The 26,669-nt window shown below is 45.2% G+C and overlaps 1 protein-coding gene across 13 annotated transcripts in view; it reads left to right on the top strand.

Annotated features, from left to right (window-relative positions):
- Positions 1-26,669, top strand: part of AMOTL1 (angiomotin like 1) — a 173,354-nt gene that overhangs the window by 48,779 nt on the left and 97,906 nt on the right. Inside the window, exon 1 of one of the 13 annotated variants that reach the window (XM_082661019.1) lies at positions 18,522-18,797. The exons of the other annotated variants lie outside the window; for them this stretch is intronic. Within the exon in view, the coding sequence (XP_082517145.1) occupies positions 18,749-18,797 (49 nt within the window). The 5' untranslated portion in view covers positions 18,522-18,748. Of the gene's footprint in view, positions 1-18,521; positions 18,798-26,669 lie in introns of those variants that run through there. 13 annotated transcript variants of the gene reach the window in all.

Raw genomic sequence — 26,669 nt, 5'->3', positions numbered from 1 at the left:
CAGTCACTTTTTTGGAGCATACCATCCACTTCCTCTTAGGACCCTAGCTGATATGATGGGGGTAATAATAGTATCAGCCTCAGACCGTGGTGGTGAGGGCAAATGGGTTTTAGAAGGAACCCTTGAATGTCGTAACCATCATTAAATGTTTACTGTGTTTCATGTCCCTAGCCGAATGCTCCTATCCCTTCAGGCATGGTCAAACCTTCTGAAAGGCCTGACTTTTGACGTATAAATGAAATAACATGGCCATTCATCTCCTCTTCCCCACCCCGTGTTAGGAAGATGCAGCAAGACCTAAGAGTAGTGAACAAATCTCTTCCTGCATCCAAAGTTTTCTTCCCTCCCATCATATGGGGATGAATAAGGAGAAAGATCCTGGGCCTTTATTATTATTCACCTACTCTATGGTGGGCACTTTACAGGTGTAAACAGTCTACCCAGCTTCCCGGCTTGGGGTTTAAATCATGTCACCCACATGGATAGCCCCAAATATAATGATTTCCAAGGATTTGCCTGCCCATATTACTAACAAATCAAGTCTTTCTCTAAGGCTACCCTCTAATTTTAGGCCCAAGAATTCTCGGGGGTGCTTGTTTGCATCCACAGCTTCAGTTCTGGCTGCTCTAGCCTTTTGCCAAGGGAGCTGGAATCCAGATACACCTCACTGAGGCCAGTGGACACCTGGGTTACTGTTCCACGTGCTCTTTCTTCAGAAACCGGTGACCACATGACACAGTCATGGCTGCTGCTGCCCCTGCTTACACCAGGACCTGCAGACTTGGTGTTTGTTCGCCTGCTGGGAGCCTGACTGATTTCCCAGTGTCCTGCCCTGTGCTGGCCGCAGAGTGGGCCCAGGGCCTTCTAACCATTGCACAAGCCCAGACTCACCGAGGGTCTGGGATCAGATTGGCTACCTTCCCAGCTCTGAGCTGGTCTCTAAACGGCCAGGGCCATTCACCCCATCCCTGGATCCACCCCCAGATCTCTCCACCCTTAGAAGCCTATCTGTCCTCCTTATTCCTCCCCCCAGCTCCGAGCATAGCTTCTGAGAGGGAGGGAGTTTTCACCCCAGTTTAACTTTTCCTAAGGATGATTGACAGTGGAAAATTCAATTCCCTTCACAGGAAACCTCACCCTACCACAGGGGTGTGGTCTGGCCTCCCCGCTCCAACAAAACAATCACAGAAAGGCTCGCCACTGTTACAGTTCCCTAAACCTGGGCACTCAAGGCTCTTCCACAATTGATCCTGTTAAGTTTATCAACTCATTTCATCCTCAGAACAACTCAGTGAAGCAGAAGGAATTATTTTCACCTCATGGAGGAGGAGACAGAGGTTCAGAGGGGTTAAATTATCTGCCCAATGTCACACAGCTAGTTAAAGGCAAAACTTCCATTCAAAATATCATCTCTGGCTCCAGAGCCAATCTCAGTTTCTTGGAGAGGAGAATATACAAGTTGCCCTCCTCCCAGGCGGATTTGGTGGTGGGCTGAATGCTATAAATGATGTAAAAGGAACTAGCCCAGGGCCTGCCAGTACAGTATATGGCTGTTGGGTACGTTCTCTGTTGAATAAATGAATGAATAGTAGGTGCTGAAAACCATATATATATATTTTTTTCTTTAGACCACCAAATAATGATTAATATGCTCCAAAGGAATTTTCCATAACGGGATCTGAAGCAACAACCAGAAAACTCTTCCTAGCTTCCTTCATTTAGTTCCTGCTGTTCCCACTCTGTGTTACAGGGCCAAGTCCCTGGGACAGGAAACCTCTTATGGTTTCCTGATGGTACTGACGCCATTTCTAAAGGAAACTAGACCTTGGAAGCAGCACAGTTTGGGGCGGGACAGTGGCAGCCTGGAGGGGAATCTGAAAGCATAACTGAGGGCAGGTGGACTTGGGTCTGGGTGTAAAACTCATCCCGACTCCCCTAATGTTTGTGAAGTGACACTACTCATTGCCCAGGAGGTAAGATTTTATTTCAGGGTGTTCTCCTTGGGAGGGAGAATGGAGTAGGAATGGGAAAATGACAATCAATTCTGGGAGATAAATGGTTATCTACCTTGGCTAAAAGAGCAAGGAAGGTGGTATGGAATAGTGGGATAAAATACACACACACACACACACACACACACAGGAAAATGGAAAGGGCATTTTCCTTGCCAAAGAGATGTTTTACTAGAAAAATATAGGACTGTGTCCAGTCATTCCTGAATGTTAAACACAAACCACCTAGAAACCATGATATTTCATCAATTGTTAAGGACTTCCTGAGTCTAAAGAGTGTAAAATAACCAGCTTGATCTGTTCAAGAATGCTGATTATGGTTTCTGGGTCACATTCTTACTGAATGATCTTTCTGGAATATGTCCTGTTGGTTTTGGTTTCTCTCAAGTCAGTTGTGCCCATGGTGGTTGCATTAAAATGGCTTGCTGGGACTTGTCAGCTCTCACTGTCTCTCCTGGGTTACCCCTTCCCCTTTTCTCCTTTCTCCCCGCTTCTGACTCCCTGCCTCCCCCGCCCCCACCTCCGCCTCAGTTCCCCTCAGTCCGTCCCCTCCCCCTTTCCCCTCTTGCTGCCTCTTTCCTGTTCCCATGTTAAGTTGGAATACAGACAGAAAAGGCAGTGCTTGCCTTGCTAGGGCCCTCTGCCAGAAAAATGGAACAGGTCAAATTATAAAAAAGGATTAAAAAAGAATGCTCTTTGGCAAAATGGGGGAAACAGATGTTCAGGGGTGGTTTTGCTGTCTCGGGCTGTCTGCCGCCTGCTGAAACACACTCCTTATAGGATAGCTAGATACAGAAATTCATCATCATGGCACACATGTGGTTGTTTTAATGTCAAATCTGTATCTATATATTTGTCTCTGCTTAATTCTCCTCTCTCCGTGACCTTTGTAGCCCCAAATCCAGAGTTGGCAAGATTACTGACCACCTGATAGAAAGATTTATTTTCAGCCTCTTCTCAGAGGGATTTTTTTTTTTTTCCTGGCTAGGAAATTTTTATTTATTTAAAAAAATTATTGAAATATAAATTTTTGTACAGCAAAGTGATTCAGTTATACTTATATATATATATATATATAATTTTTCAGATTCTTTTCCTTTATAGGTTATTACAAGATATTGAGTTCCCTGTGCTGTACAGTAGGTCCTTGTTGATTACCTATTTTATATATAGTAGTGTGTATATGTTAATCCCAAACTCCTAATTTATCCCTCCCCTCCTTTCCCCTTTGGTAACCACAAGTTTGTTTTACAAGTCTGTGAGTCTATTTCTGTTTTCTAAATAAGTTCATTCGTATCATTTTTGTTTTTAGATTCCACATGTGAATGACCTCATATGATATTTGTCTTTCTCTGTCTGACTTACTTAGTATGATAAGCTCTAGGTCCATCCATGTGGTTACAAATGGCATTATTTCATTCTTTTTTTTAATGAGTAATATTCCATTGTATATATATATACCACATCTTTATCCATTGATCAGTTGATAGACACTTGTGTTGCTTCCATGTCCGGGCTATTGTAAACAGTGCTGCAATAAACATTGGGGTGCGTGTATTTTTTCTAATTATAGTTTTCTCTGGATATATGCCCAGGTGTGGGATTGCTGGATCATATGGTAACATTATTTTTGTTTTTTTAAGGAACCTCCATACTGTTTGCACCAATTTACATTCCTACCAACAGTGTAGGAGGGTTGCCTTTTCTCCACACCCTCAAGGGGCTTTTTTTAAAGACTACCAGGAAGAGTGGACACTGGGGCTGCTTTCAGGTCACTGTAAATATTTTATGGAAACTTCAGGTTCTTAAGAAAATAGAGAAGGAACTTGTGGCTGCAGAACCTGGTCTGAAATGAGCCCTACGGAAAGTTCATGGTTGAAGGTCTCCTGCTGGGACTTGTAACCTGCCAGAGGTCCTTTGCTTCTGTCTCCCAAAAGGCTTGCCATTTACTGGCTGTTGACCAGAAATAAAAGTCCGTTACGTAGCCCCTGTGGTTGGCCAGCCAGAGAATTCAGACTATCTCCTTTAGAAAAATATTTCCCTTTTGGCTCTAAAAGCCATTTCCACCACAGACTCAAAAGAGGGATTCCAGATTCTGAACATTTGCTGTAGACTGAGGAGTGTGGCAGGCTGTTTCCGTGCCTGTCGGACCCTTGTGTGGGTTAACCTCACATGCCCACCTGGTGCCTCCCCCTCTAGTGGTTCCCCCTTGTCGTGTAGGAGTGTAACGAGCATCCAGTGAGTGAGCACATCTAAAGCGCCTAGAACAGTGCCTGACAGATGACCAGTGTTTAGTAAATGTTACCCTGATTTTACTGCTTTCCTTTTTTCCCCGCCTTCCTTCACATCCCTCATCACTTTCAAGTATGTCTTCCTTCCCTGAGCTCCATTGTTTCTTCTCCCCTATTCTGTTCATCTAGTGACACTGAAAGAAAAGGGGAAAGAGAATCAATTACGAAAGTATAAAGCTAGAGCTGCCACCAGCCCAAACAGTGCCTCTGAGCAAATTAGAAAAAAGCATCCCCTCCAAGTGGATGAAGAGCAGAGTCCATGTTCCCAGTTTAGCGAGTAGAGGGCAAGCTGGATTTTAGCCCCACTCCTCTGCTTCGTTCAATCTGTCAGCCCGGCACTCTTGTGCAGTGAACGGCTTATACAACTGAACATGGTAGCCTGGATTCCCCACTCCCAGCCTTCTCTTGGATATTTTTTCCCTTTTCTGGGAACTCTTTCAGTGTTGTGTAACTACTAGAAAGCCTAAATTCTTCCTTGAATAGTCCTTTTTTAAAAAAATAACAACAAAATATTTTTATTAGGTGTTAATTGGATACTTTAGATATGATACGAAGTTGGGATGTTAGTTGAATAGAATGCAAACAAGTAGACATATTTTTTTTCTAGATAACAAAGTCTCTGCTCAGTTATCTGACTGACATAGCATTAGGGATATAGAAGTAAGCAAGGCAGTAACAGGCCTTGCTCTCTGGAGAGAGGGCAGTCATTAAAATATAATTACACAAATTATTATTTAATTGCCCTTGTAACAAGTTCTTTTTTTTAATTTTATTTTTTTATACGGCAGGTTCTTATTAGTTATCTATTTTATACATATTAGTGTATACATGTCAATTCCAATCTCCCAATTCATCTCACCACCACCACCACCGCCCCCGCCACTTTCCCCCCTTGGTGTCCATACATTTGTTCTCTACATCTTTGTCTCTGTTTCTGCCTTGCAAACTGGTTCATCTGTACCATTTTTCTAGATTCCACATATATGCGTTAATATACAATATTTGTTTTTCTCTTTCTGACTTAATTCACGCTGTATGACAGTCTCTAGGTCCATCCACGTCTCTACAAATGACCCAATTTCGTTGCTTTTTATGGCTAATATTCCATTGTATATATGTACCACATCTTCTTTATCTGTTCGTCTGTCGATGGGCGTTTAGGTTGCTTCCATGACCTGGCTATATTAAATAGTGCTGCAATGAACACTGGGGGGCATGTGTCTTTTTGAAATATGGTTTTCTCTGGGTATATGCCCAGTAGTGGGATTGCTGGGTCATATGGTAGTTCTAATTTTAGTTTTTTAAGGAACCTCCGTACTGTTCTCCATAGTGGTTGTATCACTTTACATTCCCACCAACAGTGCAAGAGGGTTCCCTTTTCTCCACACCCTCTCCAGCATTTGTTGTTTGTAGATTTTCTGATGATGCTCATTCTAACTGGTGTGAGGTGATACTCACTGTAGTTTTGATTTGCATTTCTTTAATACTTAGTGATGTTGAGCAGCTTTTCATGTGCCTCTTGGCCATCTGTATGTCTTCTTTGGAGAGATGTCTGTTTAGGTCTTCTGCCCATTTTTGGATTGGGTTTTTTTTTTTTAATATTGAGCTGCATTGAATAGTTCTTTTAAATAGATTCCCCCAAATTATTTACACTATTTTGCCCAAGTTCTGATTTCCTGAATAAAAACTGTGTCTGAAACTTGCACTACTTATGCCAATAGTTAACCCAAAATTACTTACTCCAGTTCAAATGGCATTTTAGAATGTATTAAAATAAAAAGAGCTCATATTTGTGGAGGGCTTTTCATGTGTAGGTGTCTTGCTAAGAACTTTACGTCAGGAATGTCAAAGCAATGCTGCGAAGCAGGTACTATTGTTTCCCTCATTTGACGGTTGGAGAGTTGGAGCTTAGACAAGTTCAATAACTTGCCAAGTCACACCTGGGAAGTGGTGGAGCTGGGGCTTGAGCCTAGCTTTGTTCTCTCTTGCTGGGATTCCTAACCTCTGTCCTCAATTCCAGAGCAAGTTACTAGAACCCAAACTCCTGATTCTCAGTGGCTGATTCTTGGCAGAACCATGATTTGCATCCAGGCCCATCTGACTGTAAAATAATGGGCTGACCCATTTACAATGCTGCCTACCACTTGCCACACACTGTAGGCTGGGCTTGGGGACACGAGGGTGAATGAGAAATAATCCTTCCCTGGGAGAGAAAGACCAATTAATAGAAAAGTTTACAATGTGGTACTCTGGCTCCTCCAGACCAGTGGGCCCTTATTGACTGTGTGACCTTGTGTAGGTTATCTAAGCTTTCTAGGCTTTACCCATCTGTGATATGGGAATGCACATACCTACTTCATAGGGTAGTTGGGAGGGATTAAATGAGATGATACGCACATACACACACACACACACACACACACACACACACAAAGTGATTAGCACATAGTTGGCACTCCATGAGTGGTTACAGTTATTTTTTATTGTGGTGAGTGCTATATAGGAAGTATTTAAGGGACCGTGGGACCCCTGAGAAGAGGAACCTGACTCAGTCATGGAGGTCAAGGGGAAGCCAGGCAGGCTTACTGGAGGTCATCCACCTTTCACAGCATGTGCTGCAAGAGGAAGGGTACAGGGCATGAACAGGTTATGTCTGTGTTAGGACAGCTGGTGGCAGCCAAAGTCAGCTCCTCCTCTGGGGTCCCCGAAACTGAGTTCTGAATACTGGAGTGAAGGTGAATGAAGCGGAATCTTCTCCCTTGTACATGCCCAGGTTGAGCATGGAAACTCCACAAAGTGGGACTGTAACCTCATTAACTCTTTTTTTTTTTTTTTTTTTTTTTTTTTGTGTTACGTGGGCCTCTTACTGCCGTGGCCCCTCCCATTGCGGAGCACAGGCTCCGGACACAGCCTCAGCGGCCATGGCTCACGGGCCTAGCCGCTCCGTGGCATGTGGGATCTTCCCGGACTGGGGCACGAACCCGTGTCCCCTGCATCGGCAGGTAGACTCTCAACCACTGCGCCACCAGGGAAGCTCCCCTCATGAACTCTTTCCTCAAAATGCCGTGCACATCCTGATGACTTACAGGGTCTGTTTGTCCCACTCTTAAAAGGCCTTTAAATTTGGCATGGTAGGGTTCAGTGGGACAAAGCTGTTACACTGTGTCCATTTGAATTTCACTCCTTTTTCCATTATTATCATCATTATTGCTTTCTACTACTGTCAGCTTGACATTGCACACTGTTTGCCAAATGAGAGACTGAGGAATCCTCTAAAGCAAGTATAGCGATATCACTCACGAAGGCAGGTAATTGTCAGAATTCGCAAAATCTAAACTGGGTATCCAAAAATAGAGGATACCCAGTTAAATTTCAGATAAACAGCAAATGAGTTTTTTAGTAGTATATATATGTCCCTTGCAATATTGGGGACATAATATACTAAAAACTTTCGTTGCTTATCTGATATTCAGATCCAGCTGGTCGTGTCTGGCAGCTCTGGGTGTGGTGTGGGAGCAGCCTCTGGGGGTGCTCTGCTTTTCATGTCAGATTTTAGCTTGCTCTGTTAGAAGGTGTGGTAAAACATGGCTCAGGTCCTGTCACTGGGTATTTAGTCTCCACTGGACTCCACTTAGGTGCTTACCTTATTGAGAACTGATGGCTGACGGGTGCGCTATTTTATCAATTAGAAAATGGTTGTTGGAAATTAGCCCTTTCTACAGCAGAAATCCTGAACAGCTTCAGGGATTCGATGCATGCTTATTTTGCATAATATATAAACACGGGAGCATTTGCCTGCTCCTGGATGGGCTCCATGACTTATGGAGTCTGGATACTGAGGTTTTGGTTTTCCCCATTCTCTCTTGTAACAGAAGCTCAGGTCTGATCTACTCGTTTAGAGCATCTTCGTATCCTCATTGGAGGGAACACCCAGTGCCCTCTTTCCTTAATGCATGGTTCCTCAGCCTGGGCTAGACCATCACCAGAGGGGGTGATGTATATATGGGGGAGGGGGTCCTGCCTCATGAGAAAACCTAGTTTATTGTTATGCAGTGATCATTATTAGAACACTTTCTTTGAGGGAGCTGAAACCTGATTTCCTGTTTCTTGCACCCAGTTGTCCATGTTTTACCTTTTAGAGCTTTCAAACATTTTTTTTTTTCACTGTGACCCTACATAAAGATACACTTTGTAGACTCATACAAATTTGAATATAAGTATAACTAAGACAGAAGTTTCATGGACTAGCAATTACTCCTTATTAGACTGGCTGCATCTGATATTTTCCACCTTGTTCTATTTTATTTACTTAAAATGCTGATTAACCTGTTCAGTTGATTTCCACTAATAGGTTGCCTACTACCATTTGAAAAACAATGCTCTAGAGTGTTTATAGTAAACACAGAGTCAGTCTGTACCTCTTTTCTTTCTGTAAGCTCTCAAAATATTTTAAGATGGCTATCAAATTGTATCTTAATCTTTTCTCCCTACTAGGTCTCTTGTTTTATTATTATTTTTTAATTGAAGTATAGTTGATTTACAATATTGTGTTAGTTTCAGGTGTAGAGCAAAGTGATTCAGTTTTACATATATGTGTATATATATTCTTTTTTCTCTTCTTTGCCGTTATAGTTTATTACAAGATATTGAATATAGTTCCCTGTGCTATTCAGTAAATCCTGTTGTTTATCTATTTTATACGTAGTAGTGTGCACCTGTTAATCCCATACTCCCACTTTATCCCTCCCCCTTACCCCTTTGGTAACCATAAGTTTATTTTCTATGTCTGTGAGTCTATTTCTTTTTGTAAATAAGTTCATGTGTACTATTTTTTTAGATTCCACATATAAGTGATATCATATAATATTTGTCTGACTTACTTCACTTAGTATGATCATCTCTAGGTCCATCCATGTTGCTGCAAGTGGCATTATTTCATTCTTTTTTTATGGCTGACTAGCATTCCACTGTATATATATACCACATCTTCTTTATCCATTTATCTGTCGATGGGCCCTTAGGTTGCTTCCGTGTCTTGGCTATTGTAAACAGTACTGGTATGAACATGGAGTTGCATGTATCTTTTCAAATTAGAGCTTTCGTCTTTTCTGGGTATATGCCCAGGAGTGGGATTGCCAGATCATATGGTAACTCTATTTTTAGTTTTTTAAGAAACGTCCATACTGTTTTCCACAGTGGCTGTAGGTCTCTTTTTTAATATGCTCTGGTTTCTCCATCGATTCCCATGCTGCTCAACCTCTGCTGAGTGCTTTCGAAGAGGAAAGTTTTGTTTCAACCTGGCACCGAGAACCGAGCCTGACCTCACATATAACTTGACCAATATTGACCATAGTGGGATCATCAGATCCCTTGACCTCAACCCCCCACCCAAGTTAATATCATTCCATTACTCAATACCCATCGGGTTAGTTATTTAATTATTTTAAATTCACCTAAAAAACCTAAGCTAGCCCATTTTTTCCTGTTTTGTTTGTAAGGATCTCTTGAGATATTTTTCCTAGCTAGGGTGTGGGAGGGGCTTAGATCAAGATGCCTACCGTTCATATTTCCTGGATCTACCAATTGAATATTCCCAAACTCGAGAAACGTCAACGGAAGAAGCTGTGTGTCTAGGACCGTCTAGCACAGCAATAATTAAAGCTTCTCTAAAATGGCCATATTTTGAAAGAAAATGGATAACAGGTTAGTAATCGTAGCTGATAATTATGGAGTATGTGCTGCATGTTAAGAGCTGAGAGCTTTACCTGCAAGTGACTCATGAATTTCTCACAACCCTTTGAGGCAAATACTGTTGTAACCACTACTTCTCAAAAGAAGAAAAACTGAGCTTTAGTCAAGTCATATAACTAATAAATGACAGAAGGGAAGTTGAGCCCAGGCCTGTCTCACTCCTCAGCTTTTGTTTTAGAATACTTAACTGCCCCCCACAGACTGAAAACCACCCCTGGTTGTTTTGAAAGAGATGATGTATGTAACACGCTTAGGGCAGTGCGTTTGTGGAGGCTTAGTAGAGTTTATTGCCTTCCCTAAAGAAAGGGAAGAACTTAGTAACAAGTTCAGGTCCCTAGCAGCCCCCAGGAGTCTGTGAAAAGTGTCTGCACCCATCACTGGCTGCACAGGGCCGGCCTCAGAGCGCTCTGCAGCGGTGCAGTGGGTCTGGAGCCCGGGGAGCATCTCTCCCGCCCAGGGGAGCCTGGAGAGGGAGCTGTGTGTATGCAAGGCAACGTAGTGTAGCGTCAAGATCGAGAACTCTGCTTGGAAGAACAGGTTTGAATCCTGGCCCTGTCACTTTTGAGCCATGTGATCTCGGGAGATTCCTATAACCTGGGGCCCAGCCCCTTTTCCTCATGCGTAAAACAAGGATAATGAAGCCTACCATGCAGCGTGTTATGTAGCGATGAAATGAGGTAACATATGAAATCACCTGGTACAGAGGAGACACACTGTTCCGTACTTGCTCACTCGAGACAGAAAACTGGGTTTTGATCATTCTCCTGCTACAATGCTTCTTGCTTGTTCCCTCATTTAGGTTGGGATTCTGAGTGCACAGAAATGTAGGTCCCCAAATATCCTAAACCAGGGGTTCTCGAAGTGTGGTCCGTGGACCAGCAGCATCAGCATCATCTGGGAACTTGTTAGATTAAAAGTGCGATTCTGGGGCCCCACCCTGAGCTGCTGAATCAGAAACTCAAGGGTGGGACCCAGCAGTCTGTTGTAGCAAGCTCTTCTGGTGACTTTGATGCAGCTCACGTTTAAGAACCACTGCCTTACTGGCACTGAGCATCCTAGGTCTTCCCTGTTTTCAACAAGACTCAGATGGGGCTTCCCTGGTGGCGCAGTGGTTGAGAGTCCACCTGCCGATGCAGGGGACACGGGTTCGTGCCCCGGTCCGGGAAGATCCCACATGCTGCGGAGCGTCTGGGCCCGTGAGCCATGGCTTTTGAGCCTGCGCGTCTGGAACCTGTGCTCCACAACGGGAGAGGCCACAACAGTGAGAGGCCCACATACCGAAAAAAAAAAAAAAAAAAACTCAGATGAAGGCTGTAGAGAGATTGCATCTTTCACGTGGTGACCAATGTGGAGTTCACTTTCAGGTTGTTTCCATTTAATCCTTTTATTATTCTTCATCCCAAATTGGTCATTTTCTGACCTTCCTTTTCTCTCTTCCACTTAATTTGAAACTCATATTGTTTGACACTCATAAGGTATTACATCCTAAAGGATGACTGGAAAGGGACCATTCCCAGATGCTGGGTGAAGGAGGCTCGTAACATTCCTAAGGAACTCATCCCGGGGTGCTCCAGACTGGATCCATGCAGGCCCTCCTCCCTATGCCTCCTTTAAGCTCCTTCCTGCTTCAAGATCTCCGCACAGGCTGTTTGCTCCGCTGGATGGCTCTTGCCCCTGTTCTTCGTCTCCTTGGAGAAGCCTTCCGTTTCCACTCCCCCTAAGTAGCCACCCTCTCCCTCGTGAGTCTTTGTTATTGCACCCTGTTCCTTTTCTTCATCGCACATAGACCAGTTTGAAATGATAGGTTTATTTATACACATTTTAATAAGCAGAGCCCATAGCAGGGTATTTGCACACCTAGTGGAGGGTGTGGCTTATTCAATGTAGTTGATATTTTTTGAATGAATGAATGAACCACTGCAGCTTTCACATGGCTCTGCCTTCTTTCAAACTCTGTTGTGCTTTCGGTTAATCCTTTCAGTTAGTCCTTCTGTTTAGGACTTTATTTTTTCTAGTTATTTCTAATTATTCCCCTCCCGACCTTGGACTTTTCTGAAGACTCTGTTCTGCTTAGCATGATACTGGCTCTGTTGCTGACACACAGTAAATAATTCCTGATTTCTGGGTGGATCACCTACCATGTAAGATGTGAATTTTAACTCTTAACCTACCCTCCACCCCAGTCTGAGATTATGCTGTAAAACAAATTTTTCTCCTGAATTGAACCATCCAGAGTGGCCGGAGCCCTTGGGAATGGTGAGAGCTTCCCCACTTCTCTGTCTTTGGCATTTAAAGTATAAGATGTGCTGGAAGGATGCTGGTCTTTAGTGCATATTCTAGAAAGAGAAGAGCTAGAACTGCTGTGTAGGCTATGGAGGGGCCATTCTTCTCACTGTTCTTTCTAGCGATGAACAGAGAGGACATGTTTTCAGAATAAAACATACCTGCATCCTTTTCAGAAAGGCGACTACAAGCGATCTTAATTAAGTCTGAACATTCTGATCAAAGTTATCTCCAGTTATTGTGACAGTCCTTGTTTTTGATAGCGATTGTATGTCGCTCTTGTTTTAGAAACTCAGTATGATTCCAGTTTTTAGGAAAAAAAAAAAAAAACCACATATCTGTACCATCATTGGAAACAGAATAAAACCTAATTGGTTTTTTGTTCATGAAGAGAGAAATGGGAAGAAATTACCATAGTGTGATATATACTGTAGAACGAACAAAACTGAGGCCGCCTCCTATTAGTACGCGATTGGATTCACCCAACAGCTCAATGGAATGATCAGTATGGTTAGAAGCTTGGGAGCCTGTAAACTGGGCACCATTAACTACTCATCTAATTCAGTAGTTCTCAACCGGTGCGGGGGGGGGAGTTTTGCCTATAGGAGACATTTGACAATATTTGAAGACATTATTAGTTGGCACAACTTGGAGTGGGAGGTAGGGTGGTTGCCACTGGCATCGAGTGGGTAGAGGCCAGGGATGCGGCTAAACATCCAACAATGTGGAGGACAGTCCTTACCACAAAGAAATCTCAGCACCAAATGGCAAGAGTGCCAAAGCTGAGAAACCCTGAAATAGCCAATTAGCCAAAAAGTACGAGCTTTCAGTATTCCCGAGGTTTCCGTAGTTAAGAGTAGCAAATAACAGAATGATCATCATTTATTAAATACCTGTGACATGCCAGGTGCTTTATATTCATAGCTACTGAGTGTCTCAGTCAGGATCTGACCCCAGGTTTATTTGGGGACAATGTCTCTACTCTTCCTTTTTAGCTTTTTGGTGTAGGTGCATTTTGCCTGGACATGATGGTATCCACCTTCTGCTTCCTGTGTTTTATATAGATCAGATTATGCGTTTAATGCATATTATGTAATACGCTCAGAGGAGAAAGCTATGAGGCAAGAAGAGGCCAGTGTGTCACCGTGGGTGTGAAGCTGAAAACATCCAGACAAACAGGCCTCAGGTCCATAACTCACTACATGAGCCAAACGCCTGTGGAGGATGGTAGCACGGAGCCTGGCCCTTAGTAGGTACTTAATACATATTTATTGGGCAATTTTTCCATAATCAACAGAGTCCTGGGGTAAGCCTCAAATGGAGCAGGGTTTTCAAATGACCCATTCTGTTATATGACATTTAACTCCTCCTGGGAGCAGTTTACCCATCTCTAAGGCACCCGGTATTTCCGGAACTGCAGAGCGGTCTCACCTGTGCGTCTTCCACTTGCCTTGCACGTCTTCCTCTTTGTTTTTCACTGTCCGTTCTCAGTCAGTCTGGCCTGGAAAAGGCTCACCCCTGACCCCACCTTCCTCACAGCAGTGCTCTCCTGGCATCCTCTGCTTCGGGCACTTCCAGGACCCCCTGCATTTTGCTCCTGTTAACAGTTTACAAGATGGGGGCAGGGCATGTGTCAGAATCTCCAGAGGAGGAGCTTATTTGAGAACGGGATTTTATATTTGGAAATAAGCAGGAAAAAAAAACTACAACTATTGTCTTTGTAAAACAGAGAACTGAAAGAAAAGCTTGGAAGAAATCCTCTTACCTGGCAATAATATAGATTTAGCAAACCTGGGGTTGGTGTGACCGTTTTATGTTTTGGAAAAGAAGAAGTTCAAAGAAAAAGTGTTGAGAAGCACAGCAATGTGCCCTCTCCGTTCCCCTGCCTTTGCTAGTAAGGACGTCCTTCCCTCAGCACTTGGATTTCTTGGAACCTGCCCCTTTCCCTCCCTGTACAAAGCCAGTCACTCCTGCATGCTCCCATAATGCTTTGCTTTTAACGTTCTAATATGTCACCCATTGTCCTTTACCTTTATCATATTGAGCTCGGATACAGTAAATGCTGCTGAAAGAGAAATGGAAGAGCACCTTGACCCCAGTGAACCAGTGGGAGGTCTTAGTCCTTGACCCTCAAATTTTGGTGTGGGGCTTCCCTGGTGGCGCAGTGGTTGAGAGTCCGCCTGCCGATGCAGGGGACGCGGGTTCGTGCCCCGGTCCGGGAAGATCCCACATGCCGCGGAGCGGCTGGGCCCGTGAGCCATGGCCGCTGAGCCTGCGCGTCCGGAGCCTGTGATCCGCAACGGGAGAGGCCACAGCAGTGAGAGGCCCGCGTACCGCCAAAAAAAAAAAAAAAAAAAAATTTTGGTGGGCTTGGCATTGCTTACAGTGGATTCTATGACGACTCCATCCTTAGAGACCCTGAATCTCTAGAATTTGGAGGTGAGACATCAGGAATTTAAAATTTTACATGCTTTGGCTTATAAATCACACTTTGGGAAGCACTACAGAACTTGGGTTTCGATGTTCTAGAAACAAAACAAGCGTTTGATTAAGGCAGCCTGGCTGCATTGAGCCATTGGTTTGTTCGTGCAACAGGTGTTCATTGAGAACCACTAATTGTAGTGTGACCTGTCCTAGGTGATGCCGGGCAGCAGCTGTCCCTTTTGTGGACATGCCTGTCCACTCCTTTTTTGCCATTTGCTGTTTCCCCCCTGGCAAGCTCAGGCCCATTCTTAGGGCCCATCCTAGTCCAAGTAGCAGATGATAAAGACTTTTAAGGCTGTGTTTGGTGGGTGCAGAGAAGAAGAGTGTGTGGGGGGGAGAGGGTTCCCATTGTAATAGAGAAGTAAATGCCTTGGTATTTCAAATCACTGGAGAAGGGAGGGGTTTCTTTTACTGAATTCCTATTATGTGCCCAGCACTTGACATATATTTTCTAATCCTCACTATAAGCCAATGAGCTCAATGTAATGATTCCCATTTTACAGAGGAGGTAGCTGAAGCGTACGTTTTGTTACTCTCCATAGCTAGAAACAGGTGGACCCGGACTAGAGCTCAGGACTTAACTCTAAGACCACGCTCATCCTTCTCTTCCTGGAGTCCTCTGTTCCCTCACTATTCTTCCAGCCTCTGTGCTTGTCTGGAACATCCCAGTACCTGCCCTGTCTGGACTTAAAGACTGTTCCCTGAGGTGTCCAAAATTGCTCTGTCACCTTCTTAACTGTCCTAGGGGTGAGTAAAAGACAACTTGGGTCGCTCTATAGAAAGGATGCTGACCTGTAGAGTGAGTACGTAGGTCCAAAATCACAGATGCCGACTGATTCACTCCCTTACTGCGAGTAAAGCTGCATTCAGTTTTTATTGTAAACATACCTTGCTTCCTTTTGGCCCCAGCCTTAGTCAGGATCTGCAGCCAAATATACTATAAAATGTTACCGATGGCCTCTTGCTGGTGAAATCGGAAGTCTTTTTCTCAGGCCTCAGTTCCTGAACACGCGTCAGATATATTTGATGTAGAAGATTATTCATTTTCTGCATTTGATATAGTGATTATTAGCGGTTGAGGAAATTAAGGTGAGCGGAGGGGGAAAATTGGCCTAGTAAACTCTCATTTGGTATCAATTTGAAAAGTCTAGGCTGGGTCCACCCGATTGAATCAGCAGATTCTTGAGCCCACAAGCTGTGCCTGTCACTTCCTCAGAAGTCTAGGAGTCTGTGGCATTTGATAGGGGGACCATCTTCTTAAAGCTTCCTCTAGCTTCCATGCCTGGAAACCTTCCTAGCTCTTCTACTTCCCCAGCGTCTGCCTCTTCTGCCTCCTTCTTTCCTGAATTTTCTGTCGTGGGCATTCTCCAAGTAAACTGATCTTCAAAGCTGCATCTCTGTTTTTCTCTGCATTTCTGTCCTTGACTTCTCACCCAGGCTCTTGTCCCTTTTTTCTCTTGCCCAGAGGACAGGAAGCCTGTCAACATCTCTCTCAAACCAGTTCCCCCTCTCAACTCTGCTTCTTCCATCATTGGTTCATCCGTTGGACCAACTGGTTTATAAATGTTCCAAGAATGATCCATTCTTCCTATGACCCAGGCACAAAATCTGAGTTAACTTGATTACTTTGTTCTTTCTCCCAGGATAGCTGTCTAGTCAACGAAAAGAGTAAAATCTTGCTTCAGAGATTTTGTGTCTTCCCCGTATTGGGCATCCTCAAAGATTTGGTATCTACCTGGTATCTCTTTCTTCCTTTCTGTCTCCCAACCTCAGTTGTCATTGCTTCCTGTAGCTATTTCCCAGATGGGCTCCCTATGTCCAGGGCTAATGGAGGGTTGCTTGAAATAATAGCAAATGTGCTGAGCACTTATATGCATCATGCTAAGTATTTTATATTCGTTGCTTTATTCAGTCCGTACAACCACCCTGTGAGGGTTGGTGCAATTTCCCTCATCTTGCAAATGAAGAAACTGAGGTTTAGAGAAGGTAGATGACTTGCCTAAGTGCCCACAGGTAGAGTGGTTGAGCTGTGACTCAACCACTCATTTCTGTTTTGTTCCAGCGGATGCTTGTAACTGTTAAATTCTGCTGCCTCTCAGGATATAGTATGGTATCTAATAGGGGGCCATTAATAAATGTTAGTTTCCTTCCTACTTTCCCTCCTTTTTCTATCCATCACCTCTCCCCCAGCCTATGCTAAATTCATACAATGCCAGTGGCTCTGAGCTCCACCACTCTTCAAGGCTCTCCTTTCTCCTGCATGCACTCAGTCCTCTCCACCAGGGGCCCGCTGGCCTGTTAGGAACGGGGCCGCACAGCAGGAGGTGAGTGGCGGCGAGCAAGTGAAGTTTCATCTGCCGCTTCCCATCGCTCCCCATTGCTCGCATTACCGCCTGAACTATCGCCCAGCCCAGTCCTTGGAAAAATTGTCTTCCAGGAAACCGGTCCCTGGTGCCAAAAGGTTAGGGGACCGCTGCTCTCCACTTTTTCCAAGCATCTCCAGTGCTTTCCTGCTCTGTGGTTGCGTATTTTGTTATCTTAAATAAATAAATCCTTGAAGGGCTGGTGAGCTGCTGTTTCGTTTCTTTTACGTGTTATCGAGTACTAGGGTATCGGACTTTAAATGTGGTAGGTTTTTGGTAAATAATTGTTAAATTATTGCATTTGGGTTTTATCTTGAGAGCAGAGGTTACTGAACCATCAGGGATGTATCACAAGGAAAGACTGGAATCAGAGGGACACACAACCCACCAGGATTGAGTGGAGGGGTAAAACTGCTGGCTGACTAGTTAGCTAATTGCCACAGTCCAGGCGGGAATTCCTGAAAGAATTCTGGTCTAGACAGAAGGCAGAGAGGAGAGGCGCACAAGGTAAGAGGTGTGGTATGCCCTGGCTCTCCTATTAACATCTTCCTCAGCAACTGCAATACTATTACCTGGCCTGTGCTCCTGTAAGCAGCAGAGACAGCTCCTGGAAGCTAGGGAGAGATGTTACATGGTGTGGGTAGGTTTGGGGTCCCCAGATCAAGGCTCCCGAGGTCTGCAATTGAGTATACTGGGGTGGGTGAGGAGTGTTACTCAGTGTAGCCTGGTTTAAGAGGTGGGACAGAATCAGCAACATTCTCCCAGAATTACTTTAATCGCCTCCGCTCGGGCAGGTAACAGCCTAGAGGTTTGTGACCACTGGTTGTAATATCTGAGGTTGTAGAATCTGTTTTGACCCTTCTGCTAGTCAACGGAGCCCAGAGCAGCAGCTTGTCGCCCAATCCCAGTGCATGATAGAAGCACTGGGGCTAGGGGAATGCAAAGAGAAAAGTCTGGCCACTTTTCATCTGGAAATTCCGCTTAAGAAGAAAACAATCCTACACAGAACTGATCTGGACTTTGAGGGCAGATCGGGAAACCGATTTCGGCCGGAGTTGGCCTGGTGGGAAGGAAGAGAAAGTCAAAGGAAGGAGAAGTGGAGTCTGACATGAATTAAACCTCGGCAGGGACCAAAACAAGGGAGGCCGTCGCCCTCCTAACTGTCGGGGAGACACGTCAGCTAGAGCTCGGGGCAATTTCAGCTGGCGATCTCCCGGGCCCCGGGAGGGGCGGCGGAAGCCTGGAGACGGGCTCTAGGGCCCAGCGGCCGGGCGCTGGGCGGGGGTGAAGTGTAGGGTTACAGTGACGATCCCGGACTACCCTCCCCGCGCGGGGCGCGGGGCGCGGGGAGCGCGGGCGGCGGCGGCAGCGCACGGGACGCTCTAGGACCCAGCGGCGGTGGTCCGGTTTGGGGCTGGAGGGGAAGCCTCGGCGTGTCTCCTCTTCCTTGTGAATGGGGCTGCTTGTCGGGCGCCGCTTCCCCAGGCTGCCACACGCCATGCCCGGCGCGCTGCCTGGCGGCCGCCTTCCCCATCCGCGGCACTGAACTAGCCATGATCGCCTCATGTGGAGGGCAAAGTTGCGGCGGGGAACTTGTGAGTCTGCAGTGAAAGGTAACCAGTCCCCGCTCCGGGCGCAGGGCGGGCGCCTCCGACTCTCCCGCGCAGAGGACCCGGCCCATCGATGCTCCCCGCCCCCTGCCGCTCCGGGCCGGCGGCTCCTCTCCGGGAGTTCGGGGCGGAGATCGGCCCGGCTCCGGAACGACTTGGGCAGCCTTTTCGGTGCCGGGGGCCGGGAGTGCTTGCCACCGGAATCTTGATCTCCCTTATCCATATTGCTTTAAAAAAAGAAAAAGAAAAATCAGAACTCTGTTCCCGCGCCACTCTGCAGGCCCCGGAGCCGGCCGGCCGGGTCGCAGCGCCGCGCCTCCCCGCGCCCCCTCGAAGACCGGGAGTCGTTTGGCCGTCGTGGCCCGTGGCCGGGGCTGCAGGCGCGCCCTCGCCTTGGGGCTGGCCTTTCCGGAGGGGCGCTGCCATATGGCCGCCCTCTCCGCGACGCGCCGGCGCGCGGCTCTCCGGCGGCCGAGGGAGGCGGCGGAAGGGGTGGCCGGTGGCCGCTTCCCTGCGCGCGAGACAAAGGCGCGCACGGTGGCCCGCCCGACGCGCCGGACCCCTCCTGTAGCCCCAAAGTCTAGTCTCTGGCGGGTGGGGGCGGAGAAGCGATCGCGCCGCGGACCCCCGTCCTCGGATCGCGTTCTCTGATTGCTTCTTCTTTGTTCTCCCGGGACAAGTTTCTTTGACAGAAACTGGGGAGTTAGATCCAGCTCTCCCTTGCTGTTCGTGTTGCTTCAAAAGAATCTGGTTTCAGGGGGAAAAACATTAAACTTTCCAAGTGGAGATGGCTCTTCTTGGAATGGGACTTTCGTGGCACTTCGGTCGATGACAGCTGGGCAGAGCGGGGCCCGCGCTGTGGCAGGGGCCGGACGTGCCCCGTGGGCAGCCGGGCTGGAGGACCGGGCGGCGAAACCGACGAGCGCTGGCTCGCACCCACCTCTAGGGCCTCCGCCGCGGCGACCTTTCCAAGTTTCCCTCTTAGGAGCCCAGGCTGAGAATCCGGCTGCCTGCCCGCAGCTCCCGCGCCTCGCCACGCCCTACTCTCTAGTATCTTGATTGGTGGCTGTAAAGACTTTCCCTTTCCATTTTTGTTCGAAGGGTCTTTGCTTCTTTGGCTTTGGCGTCGGTTTCCTGTCCCCGAGTGGCACATGCTTTGGAAAATGCCCGGCTAGTGTGTGGATCACCTGAACTGAGGCTTCAGTAGACGTGGCCCTGACGATGGGCCTCGGAGCCTTTGAGGTTGGGACCGAACATTTTCCGCCCTCGGTCCCCCTCAGTTCCTTTGCCCTGTCCTGATACAGTGCGGACACGGTTGCCCGTTTTCTTCTTCCGAGGCATGTTAGGAGAATCGAGTTTTTGTACTGCTTTTTAAAGTCCTTGGTGGTGTTGGAGATAGTGGGTCACTAGAGCCATTTATGATGCCGGAAGATGCTTTGGACTACCCCAAACAATAACGTTACTTGCTATAAGCAAATACAACCAGAATAGAGGGATTATTAACAGCTACTATTCCAAAAAATTTCCTTCCTTTTCAGGAAGTGAAAAGTCTGGGCTTGAAATGTTGAATAGTCATTTCTCTCTCTCTGCTTCCAAAACTGGCCAGTGTGTCGCTGCCAAACTAAGATTTCCCCTGGCCGCCCACCACTCTGGGCTGCCCACCACTCCGGGCTGTCCACCACTCCGGGGTGTCCACCACTCCTGGACCCGGCAGCTCTCCGTGGACGTCCGACCCAAGTTAAGCATTGGTGTCTCTCCAGCTTGCAAGTTCTTGAAGCATCTAGACCAGTGTGACATTTATCTCCCAGGACGCTGCTCTGATCATCATAGTACATCTACTATAATGCTTTTTATGGAAGCAATGTGGGCACAATCCTTAATACACTTTGAACTGTTCTACAGAGGAGCAAAGGGTTGGAAACCACTGATTTGACCAGAATTAAAAGGAGTAGGGCATAGAGTAGAAGGCTTTAGAGCTGCCTGCCTCTACTCTCCCTGGTGGGGCATGGGGGATGTTTAGTTTCTGGATGGGTATACTTTGCTTTTGTGAGATACATTTTTCAAGATAAATGAGGAAACCCTTGTGAACTCTGCAAGTGGATAGGAGGAGAGAAGGTGCTCTTCACTCCACTCCCACTCCCTTCTTTTTATTAGTATTTTTAGTTTTTATAAAAATGTTTACTTATCTAGCTGCACCGGGTCTTTGTTGCAGGATCCCTGCATTGGGAGCACAGAGTCAACCACTGGACCACCAGGGAAGTCCCCTCTCCCTTCTTTTTTTTTTTTTTTTTTTTTTGCGGTACGCGGGCCACTCACTGTTGTGGCCTCTCCCGTTGCGGAGCACAGGCTCCGGACGCGCAGGCTCAGCGGCCATGGCTCACGGGTCCAGCAGCGGCCATGGCTCACGGGTCCAGCCGCTCCGCGGCATGTGGGATCTTCCCAGACCGGTGCACGAACCCGTGTCCCCTGCATCGGCAGGCGGACTGTCAACCACTGCGCCACCAGGGAAGCCCTCCCTTCTTTTTAAAATGCACCCAAGTCTTGGTCTTTTGGTTCTGTGTGATGGTGGGGGGTGAAGAATACTAATGTACTGAAGGGCATGTGGAGATCAAAGCACTTAAAAATACATCTGTTCATGCGAGCTAATGGAGGACTTTCGGTTTAAATGAGATTTTAAAGTGCTGTTAAGAAAAGCACAGGAGTGCAGAAATGTGAGTGATTTTCTGGGAAGGCACTCTGCTGATTAGACTTGAGAGTGTCTTCTGCCCTTGGCCAGTTCGTCTGGAGGCTTCTGTGGATAGAGCTCTGCTTTTTTTTTTTTTTTTAAGTCTACCCCTGTGGAGAATTGTAGACCCAGGGCCTGGGGGAAAGATGACCGACCTAATTGAAATTAGATGGCAGTCTGGCTGGTGAGAGTTCTGTTGAAAAGTACAGCCCCTAGGTACCAGTGCTTCATAGCAATTTGTGAAAATGCTTTGAAAATGATAAAGCACTGTATAACGTAAAGCTTTTTAAAGAAAAAAATAATGAACAACTTAGAAAACAAGGAATTGCTAGTGAAAATCGTAAAAATCTGATTTTCCAGGCCAATACATTAAAAAGGAAGTGACTTTGTAAGACCCATTAGTAGTCCTGATAAGCAAAATTCTCCCAGAGTAACATCCTCACTCCTTGCAAGTAGCTATCTGCATTTTAAATGCATATGAAAGCTTAGATCAGGAAATTCTCTAGTGTTTTGAATAATTTTTCTCCTCCTATTCTTTCATTAGTTTTGGTAGGTTCTTATGTCCCAGAATTCACTAGGCAATAGAATACTTGAAAAGCAAGGGGTAACTTGGAGGTCAAGTAAGAGGACATAATTATAAGGTTCGTTGGAAATAGTCTGAGGTTGTTGAGGTTTTTATTTGTTTGCTTAGCGATTTAAAAAAATTGTTTTATTTTGTTGGTTTGTTTTGTGAGGGAAGGCAACATTTAAATCTTGGCCATTGTGGGTGGATCCGTACACTACATTTTCTGGAACGGAGGCACGCCTGGGCTTGCGTGTTGCCACCACTCTGAGTTCTTCTCTAACTTGTGAGGCCCTTGGCCTCCATCCTTGTGAAATCGTAGGGTATATTCATTCCAGGCTCTTAGGACCAGACTCCTGGACTCCCAAAGTGTCTCACACATCAGGCATTTTTTCTCCCTTTATTGGGGGGGCGGGGGGAGTAGCCCTAACGTGTTAGGAAATGTATCCCTGTTAAGCCTCTGGAGAATTGGGCTTAACTTAAAAAGAATAATAAAGTCACATGATCCTACTGTGTGTGTTTCAATCTGTATTTGGGACTTCACTGGCCAGTACTGCAGCTATGTACACCTCTTTTCTTGTTTGTTTTGTTTTTAAGTAAAATGCCTGTAGCTCACTTGTTTGTTTGTTTAACTTTTAGTTTTGAAATGATTATAACTTTATGGGAAGTTGCAAAAATAGTAGAGAGGTCCCTTGTACTCTTCACCCAGTTTCCCCCATTGGTAACATCTCACATAACCAGAGTACAACAGTAGAACCAGGAAATGGACCTTGGTGCGATCCAGACCATATTCAGATTTCACCAGTTTTACGTGCAAACATTCGGGTTTGTGTGTGTTATCCTCCCGTGCAGTTTTTTTTCACATGTGTAGCTCCCTGTAGCTACCACCACAATCAAGATGCAGAGTTATTCTATCACCTCAAAGCCCTGCTTTGTGCCACCCCTTTATGGTCACCCTCCCCTTCCCCCTATTCCATCTCTAAACTGTAGTAACCACTCTGTTCTCCTGTATAATTTTGAGAATATTACATACATAAAATTATGCAGTATGTGATCTTTATGAGATTAGCTTTTTCACTCAGCATAATACCCTTGAGATCCACCCAGACTATTGCTTTATCACTAGTTTGTTCCTTTTTATTGCGGAGTAGTATTCCCTGGTGTGGATAGACCACAGTTTGCTTAAGCATTTGCCCACCGAAAGACACCTGGTTGTTTTCAGTTTTTGGCTCTTACAGTTAAAGATGCTATGAACGTTCATGTACAGGTTTTGGTGAGGACAGAGTTTTTGTTTCTTTGGAACGAATGCCTAGGATTAGGATTGCTGGGTTTTGTATGGTAGGCGTATGTTTAGTTTTTTAAGAAATTGTCAAACTTTTCCAGAGTGTCTACCATTTTACATTGCCACCAGTAATGTGTGAGAGATGCAGTTTCTCTGCATCCTCACCAGCTTTTGTTTATTATTTTAGCTGTCCCAGTAAATTTTTTAATCTCATCATGGTTTTAATTTGCATTCCCTAATGGCTAATGACGTTGGACATCTTTTCATGTGCTTGTTTGCCACCTGTATGTCCTCTGTGGTGCAATGTCTGCTCCTGTCTTGCCGTGTTCTAACTGGATTATTATTATTATTTGCCATTGAGCTTTGAGAATTCCTTATATATTCCAGATATGAGTCCTTTGTCAGATGTGTGGCTTGCGTATATATTTTTTTCAGTATGTAGTCTGTCTTTTCAGTTGCAGGAAAAAAATGTTTAATTTTGCTAACATCCAATTTATTGAGTTTTTCCTCTTCTGGATTGTGCTTTTGGTGTCACATCTAAGAACATTTTGCCTAGGTTAATATTCCAAAGATTTTCTATTTTTTAAAAAAAATTTCATGGTTTTACATTTTATATTCAAATTGTAGTTCACTTTTACCCTCTTAAGAATGTGTATGTCTTGCTATCCATCTTCTAAACCATCTCTTAGGTGTTGATTATGCATTTAGTGCTCCGGAAGCACACGGGTGAATCAGGCATAGTTCCCACTCTCCAGAGCTCGCTATTGGTGAGGTGGTATGTGGACATTCCCAGGTGTTAATATTATGATAGAAGAGAAGAGCGTGATGTATTTGGGGGCACAGAGAAGAGAAGCAGCAGGGAGGTCTCACTTTGATTAGGTGGTCAGGGAGGGCTTCCCTGGGCATGTTGCCTAAGCACGGTGGGAAGAAAATGGGTTCTTGCCTTTGATCTAGTTTTTAGATATTTTACTGACATGAATTCTTCAGTGTGGGTTACCCTGGTTCTTGAGCACAGGCTGAAGGACTTAGGGCAAACTGAGTGGTTGAGGACTTTCTTGAACAGCACATGGCATAATAGGTTAAAAAAAAAAAAAAAAGAAAATGCAGTACTTAAAACTGAGTATGAGTAAGCTTGAATTGATTTAAAGTTAGAATATGTGTCAAAATGAAGAAGGCAGTAATATTTTGGATTGTTTAGGGTCAGATGGACTTAGTTTGCTTCCTGGCCCTAGTTTGCTTCCTGGCCATGCCACCTCCTTTCTGTGTGATCTCAGACCCGTGCAACTTCATGGAGACAGTGGAGACAGTAATGGTTCTTACCTGGTGGAGTTGCATGCAGGTGAAATGAATTGATGCACATACAGCACTTAGCTCAGTGCTGGCACATTCAAAGCATTCAGTAAATGCCTATTATTATCATTATTATTATTATTAGTAGTAGTAGTAACATAGCAGAAAGACAAATGGTTTTATAATGTTATGTGTTTTCTCATGTATCTTTTTCTTTGAGAAACTGGAATCCCAGTTCTTACTCATAGAAGCTTGCCTTTTCACACTTGGGAAAACTGAGCTGTATACCAAATACTGTTTATTTATTTAAAATTTTATTTTATGTCCTTATAGTTAATTTACAATGTAATGTTAGTTTCTGCTGTACAGCAAAGTGATTCAGTTATACATATATATATTCTTTTTCATATTCTTTTCCACTATGGTTTATTACAGGATATTGAATATAGTTGCCTGTGCTATACAGTAGGACCTTGTTGTTTACAAATATTATTTATTGATTGAGGTTAGAAGCTAGGATACTCTATTCACGACCTAGTGCTCCTTATAGAATATACCTTTTCCCTACCTCTAAACCAAGAGTTTCTGAGTAAAGAACAATTTTCTCTCCGCCCTGACCACAGGAGGTGGTAGGAGGTGTGTGCTGTCCTGAGCTAGTTCAGAGTTTGGGGTCCTTATTACCCGAGGTACAGTAAGCCAGGGCTGATGTCACTGTGTCCCAAACTTCACTACTGGCAGCTCCCTTTCCTTTCCTTTGATGACCAAGCTGTTTATTTCCCAGAGGAAACGGACTGCGCCTTAGATGTACAGTTGTAGAGCAGTGGTTCTTAAACGTGGGTGGACATCAGAATCGTCAAGAAGGCTTCTTTAAAACCAGACTGCCGGGCCCCAGCCCCAGACTTTCTGTTTCAGCAGGTCTTGGATTGGGCCTGAGAATTTGCATTTCTAACAAGTTTCCAGGTGATATTGTCACTGCTGGTTCGGGGACCACACTTTGAGAAGCACGATTTTAGAGCATTGGCCCCTATAAATTAGACCTAGACTGAGGTACCTTACTCTTTGGAACTGATTCTGTTCATGTTTAATGGTTGAGATCGAAATAGATTTGATTTCTGAGGTTCCTAGTTGATGTACATGACTGTATCCTTTCCTCTAATCCCTCTTCCATGCCTTCCCCCTTCCCCACCCCGACTTTTCCTTCTCTCGGCTGTCTTTTGATCTCTCAGTGCTTGGAAGACATGCCAGGTTATGGTAAATGGTGACCATATACCAGCCATATCACCTTGGCTAATTCACTTAACTTCTGTAAAATAAATGTGTTTACTAATGCTTATATCCTAAGGTTATGGTGAGGCTTACCTGAGATAATGCCTTTTAAAGGGCCGTATAAGAGGTAAAGCATGGTGCAAAATTTGTTTTTTTATTATTTTGAGCGTCCTTGATTTCCCTTTGGAAGAGTGTCCTTGGATTTGGAGGTGGATTGCCTCTCCCGATGCTGAGTTCCACTGCTGCTGGGGGTACTCGGTAAAGATTGCTTAGAAATGTTCAGGGACACTGTGGAGAAGTTACCTGCAGTGGACCGGCGTTTGGGCTAGGGTCTCCGAGGGCTTTCCAAGCTGCGATGTTTTGGAGGCTCATTGATGTGTAGTTGTAATGACCGGAGAAGAGCTCGGGGCTGGAAAAAAGCTTGAGCAGGTGCTGCACTGTTAAGAGAGTCCGCTTCCTCTCAGTGGAGAATTAAAATTCCATGATTTTTTCCTCGCAGCTTAATCTGGCCCCCAGATTTTTCTTTCTTTCTTTCTTTTTTTTAAAGTTCTAGATCTATACCTTCCATGTTAACCGCTAGCCACATGTGGCCATCTAAATTAATGAAAATTAAATGAAACTAAACATTCAGGTCCTCAGTCATACGGGCCACGATTCAAGTGCCTGAGAGCCATGTCCATCATTACAGCAAGTTCTACTGGCCAGTGCTATTCTAGAGGGATGCTAGCCCTGTTTGTCTGAAGGCAGCAT

Source organism: Grampus griseus (assembly GCF_964374135.1).
Source record: "Grampus griseus genome assembly, chromosome: 8".
NCBI lineage: Eukaryota > Metazoa > Chordata > Mammalia > Artiodactyla > Delphinidae > Grampus > Grampus griseus.
The sequence above is the reverse complement of the archived record's forward strand: the minus strand, read 5'-3'. Positions and strand labels throughout refer to the sequence as shown.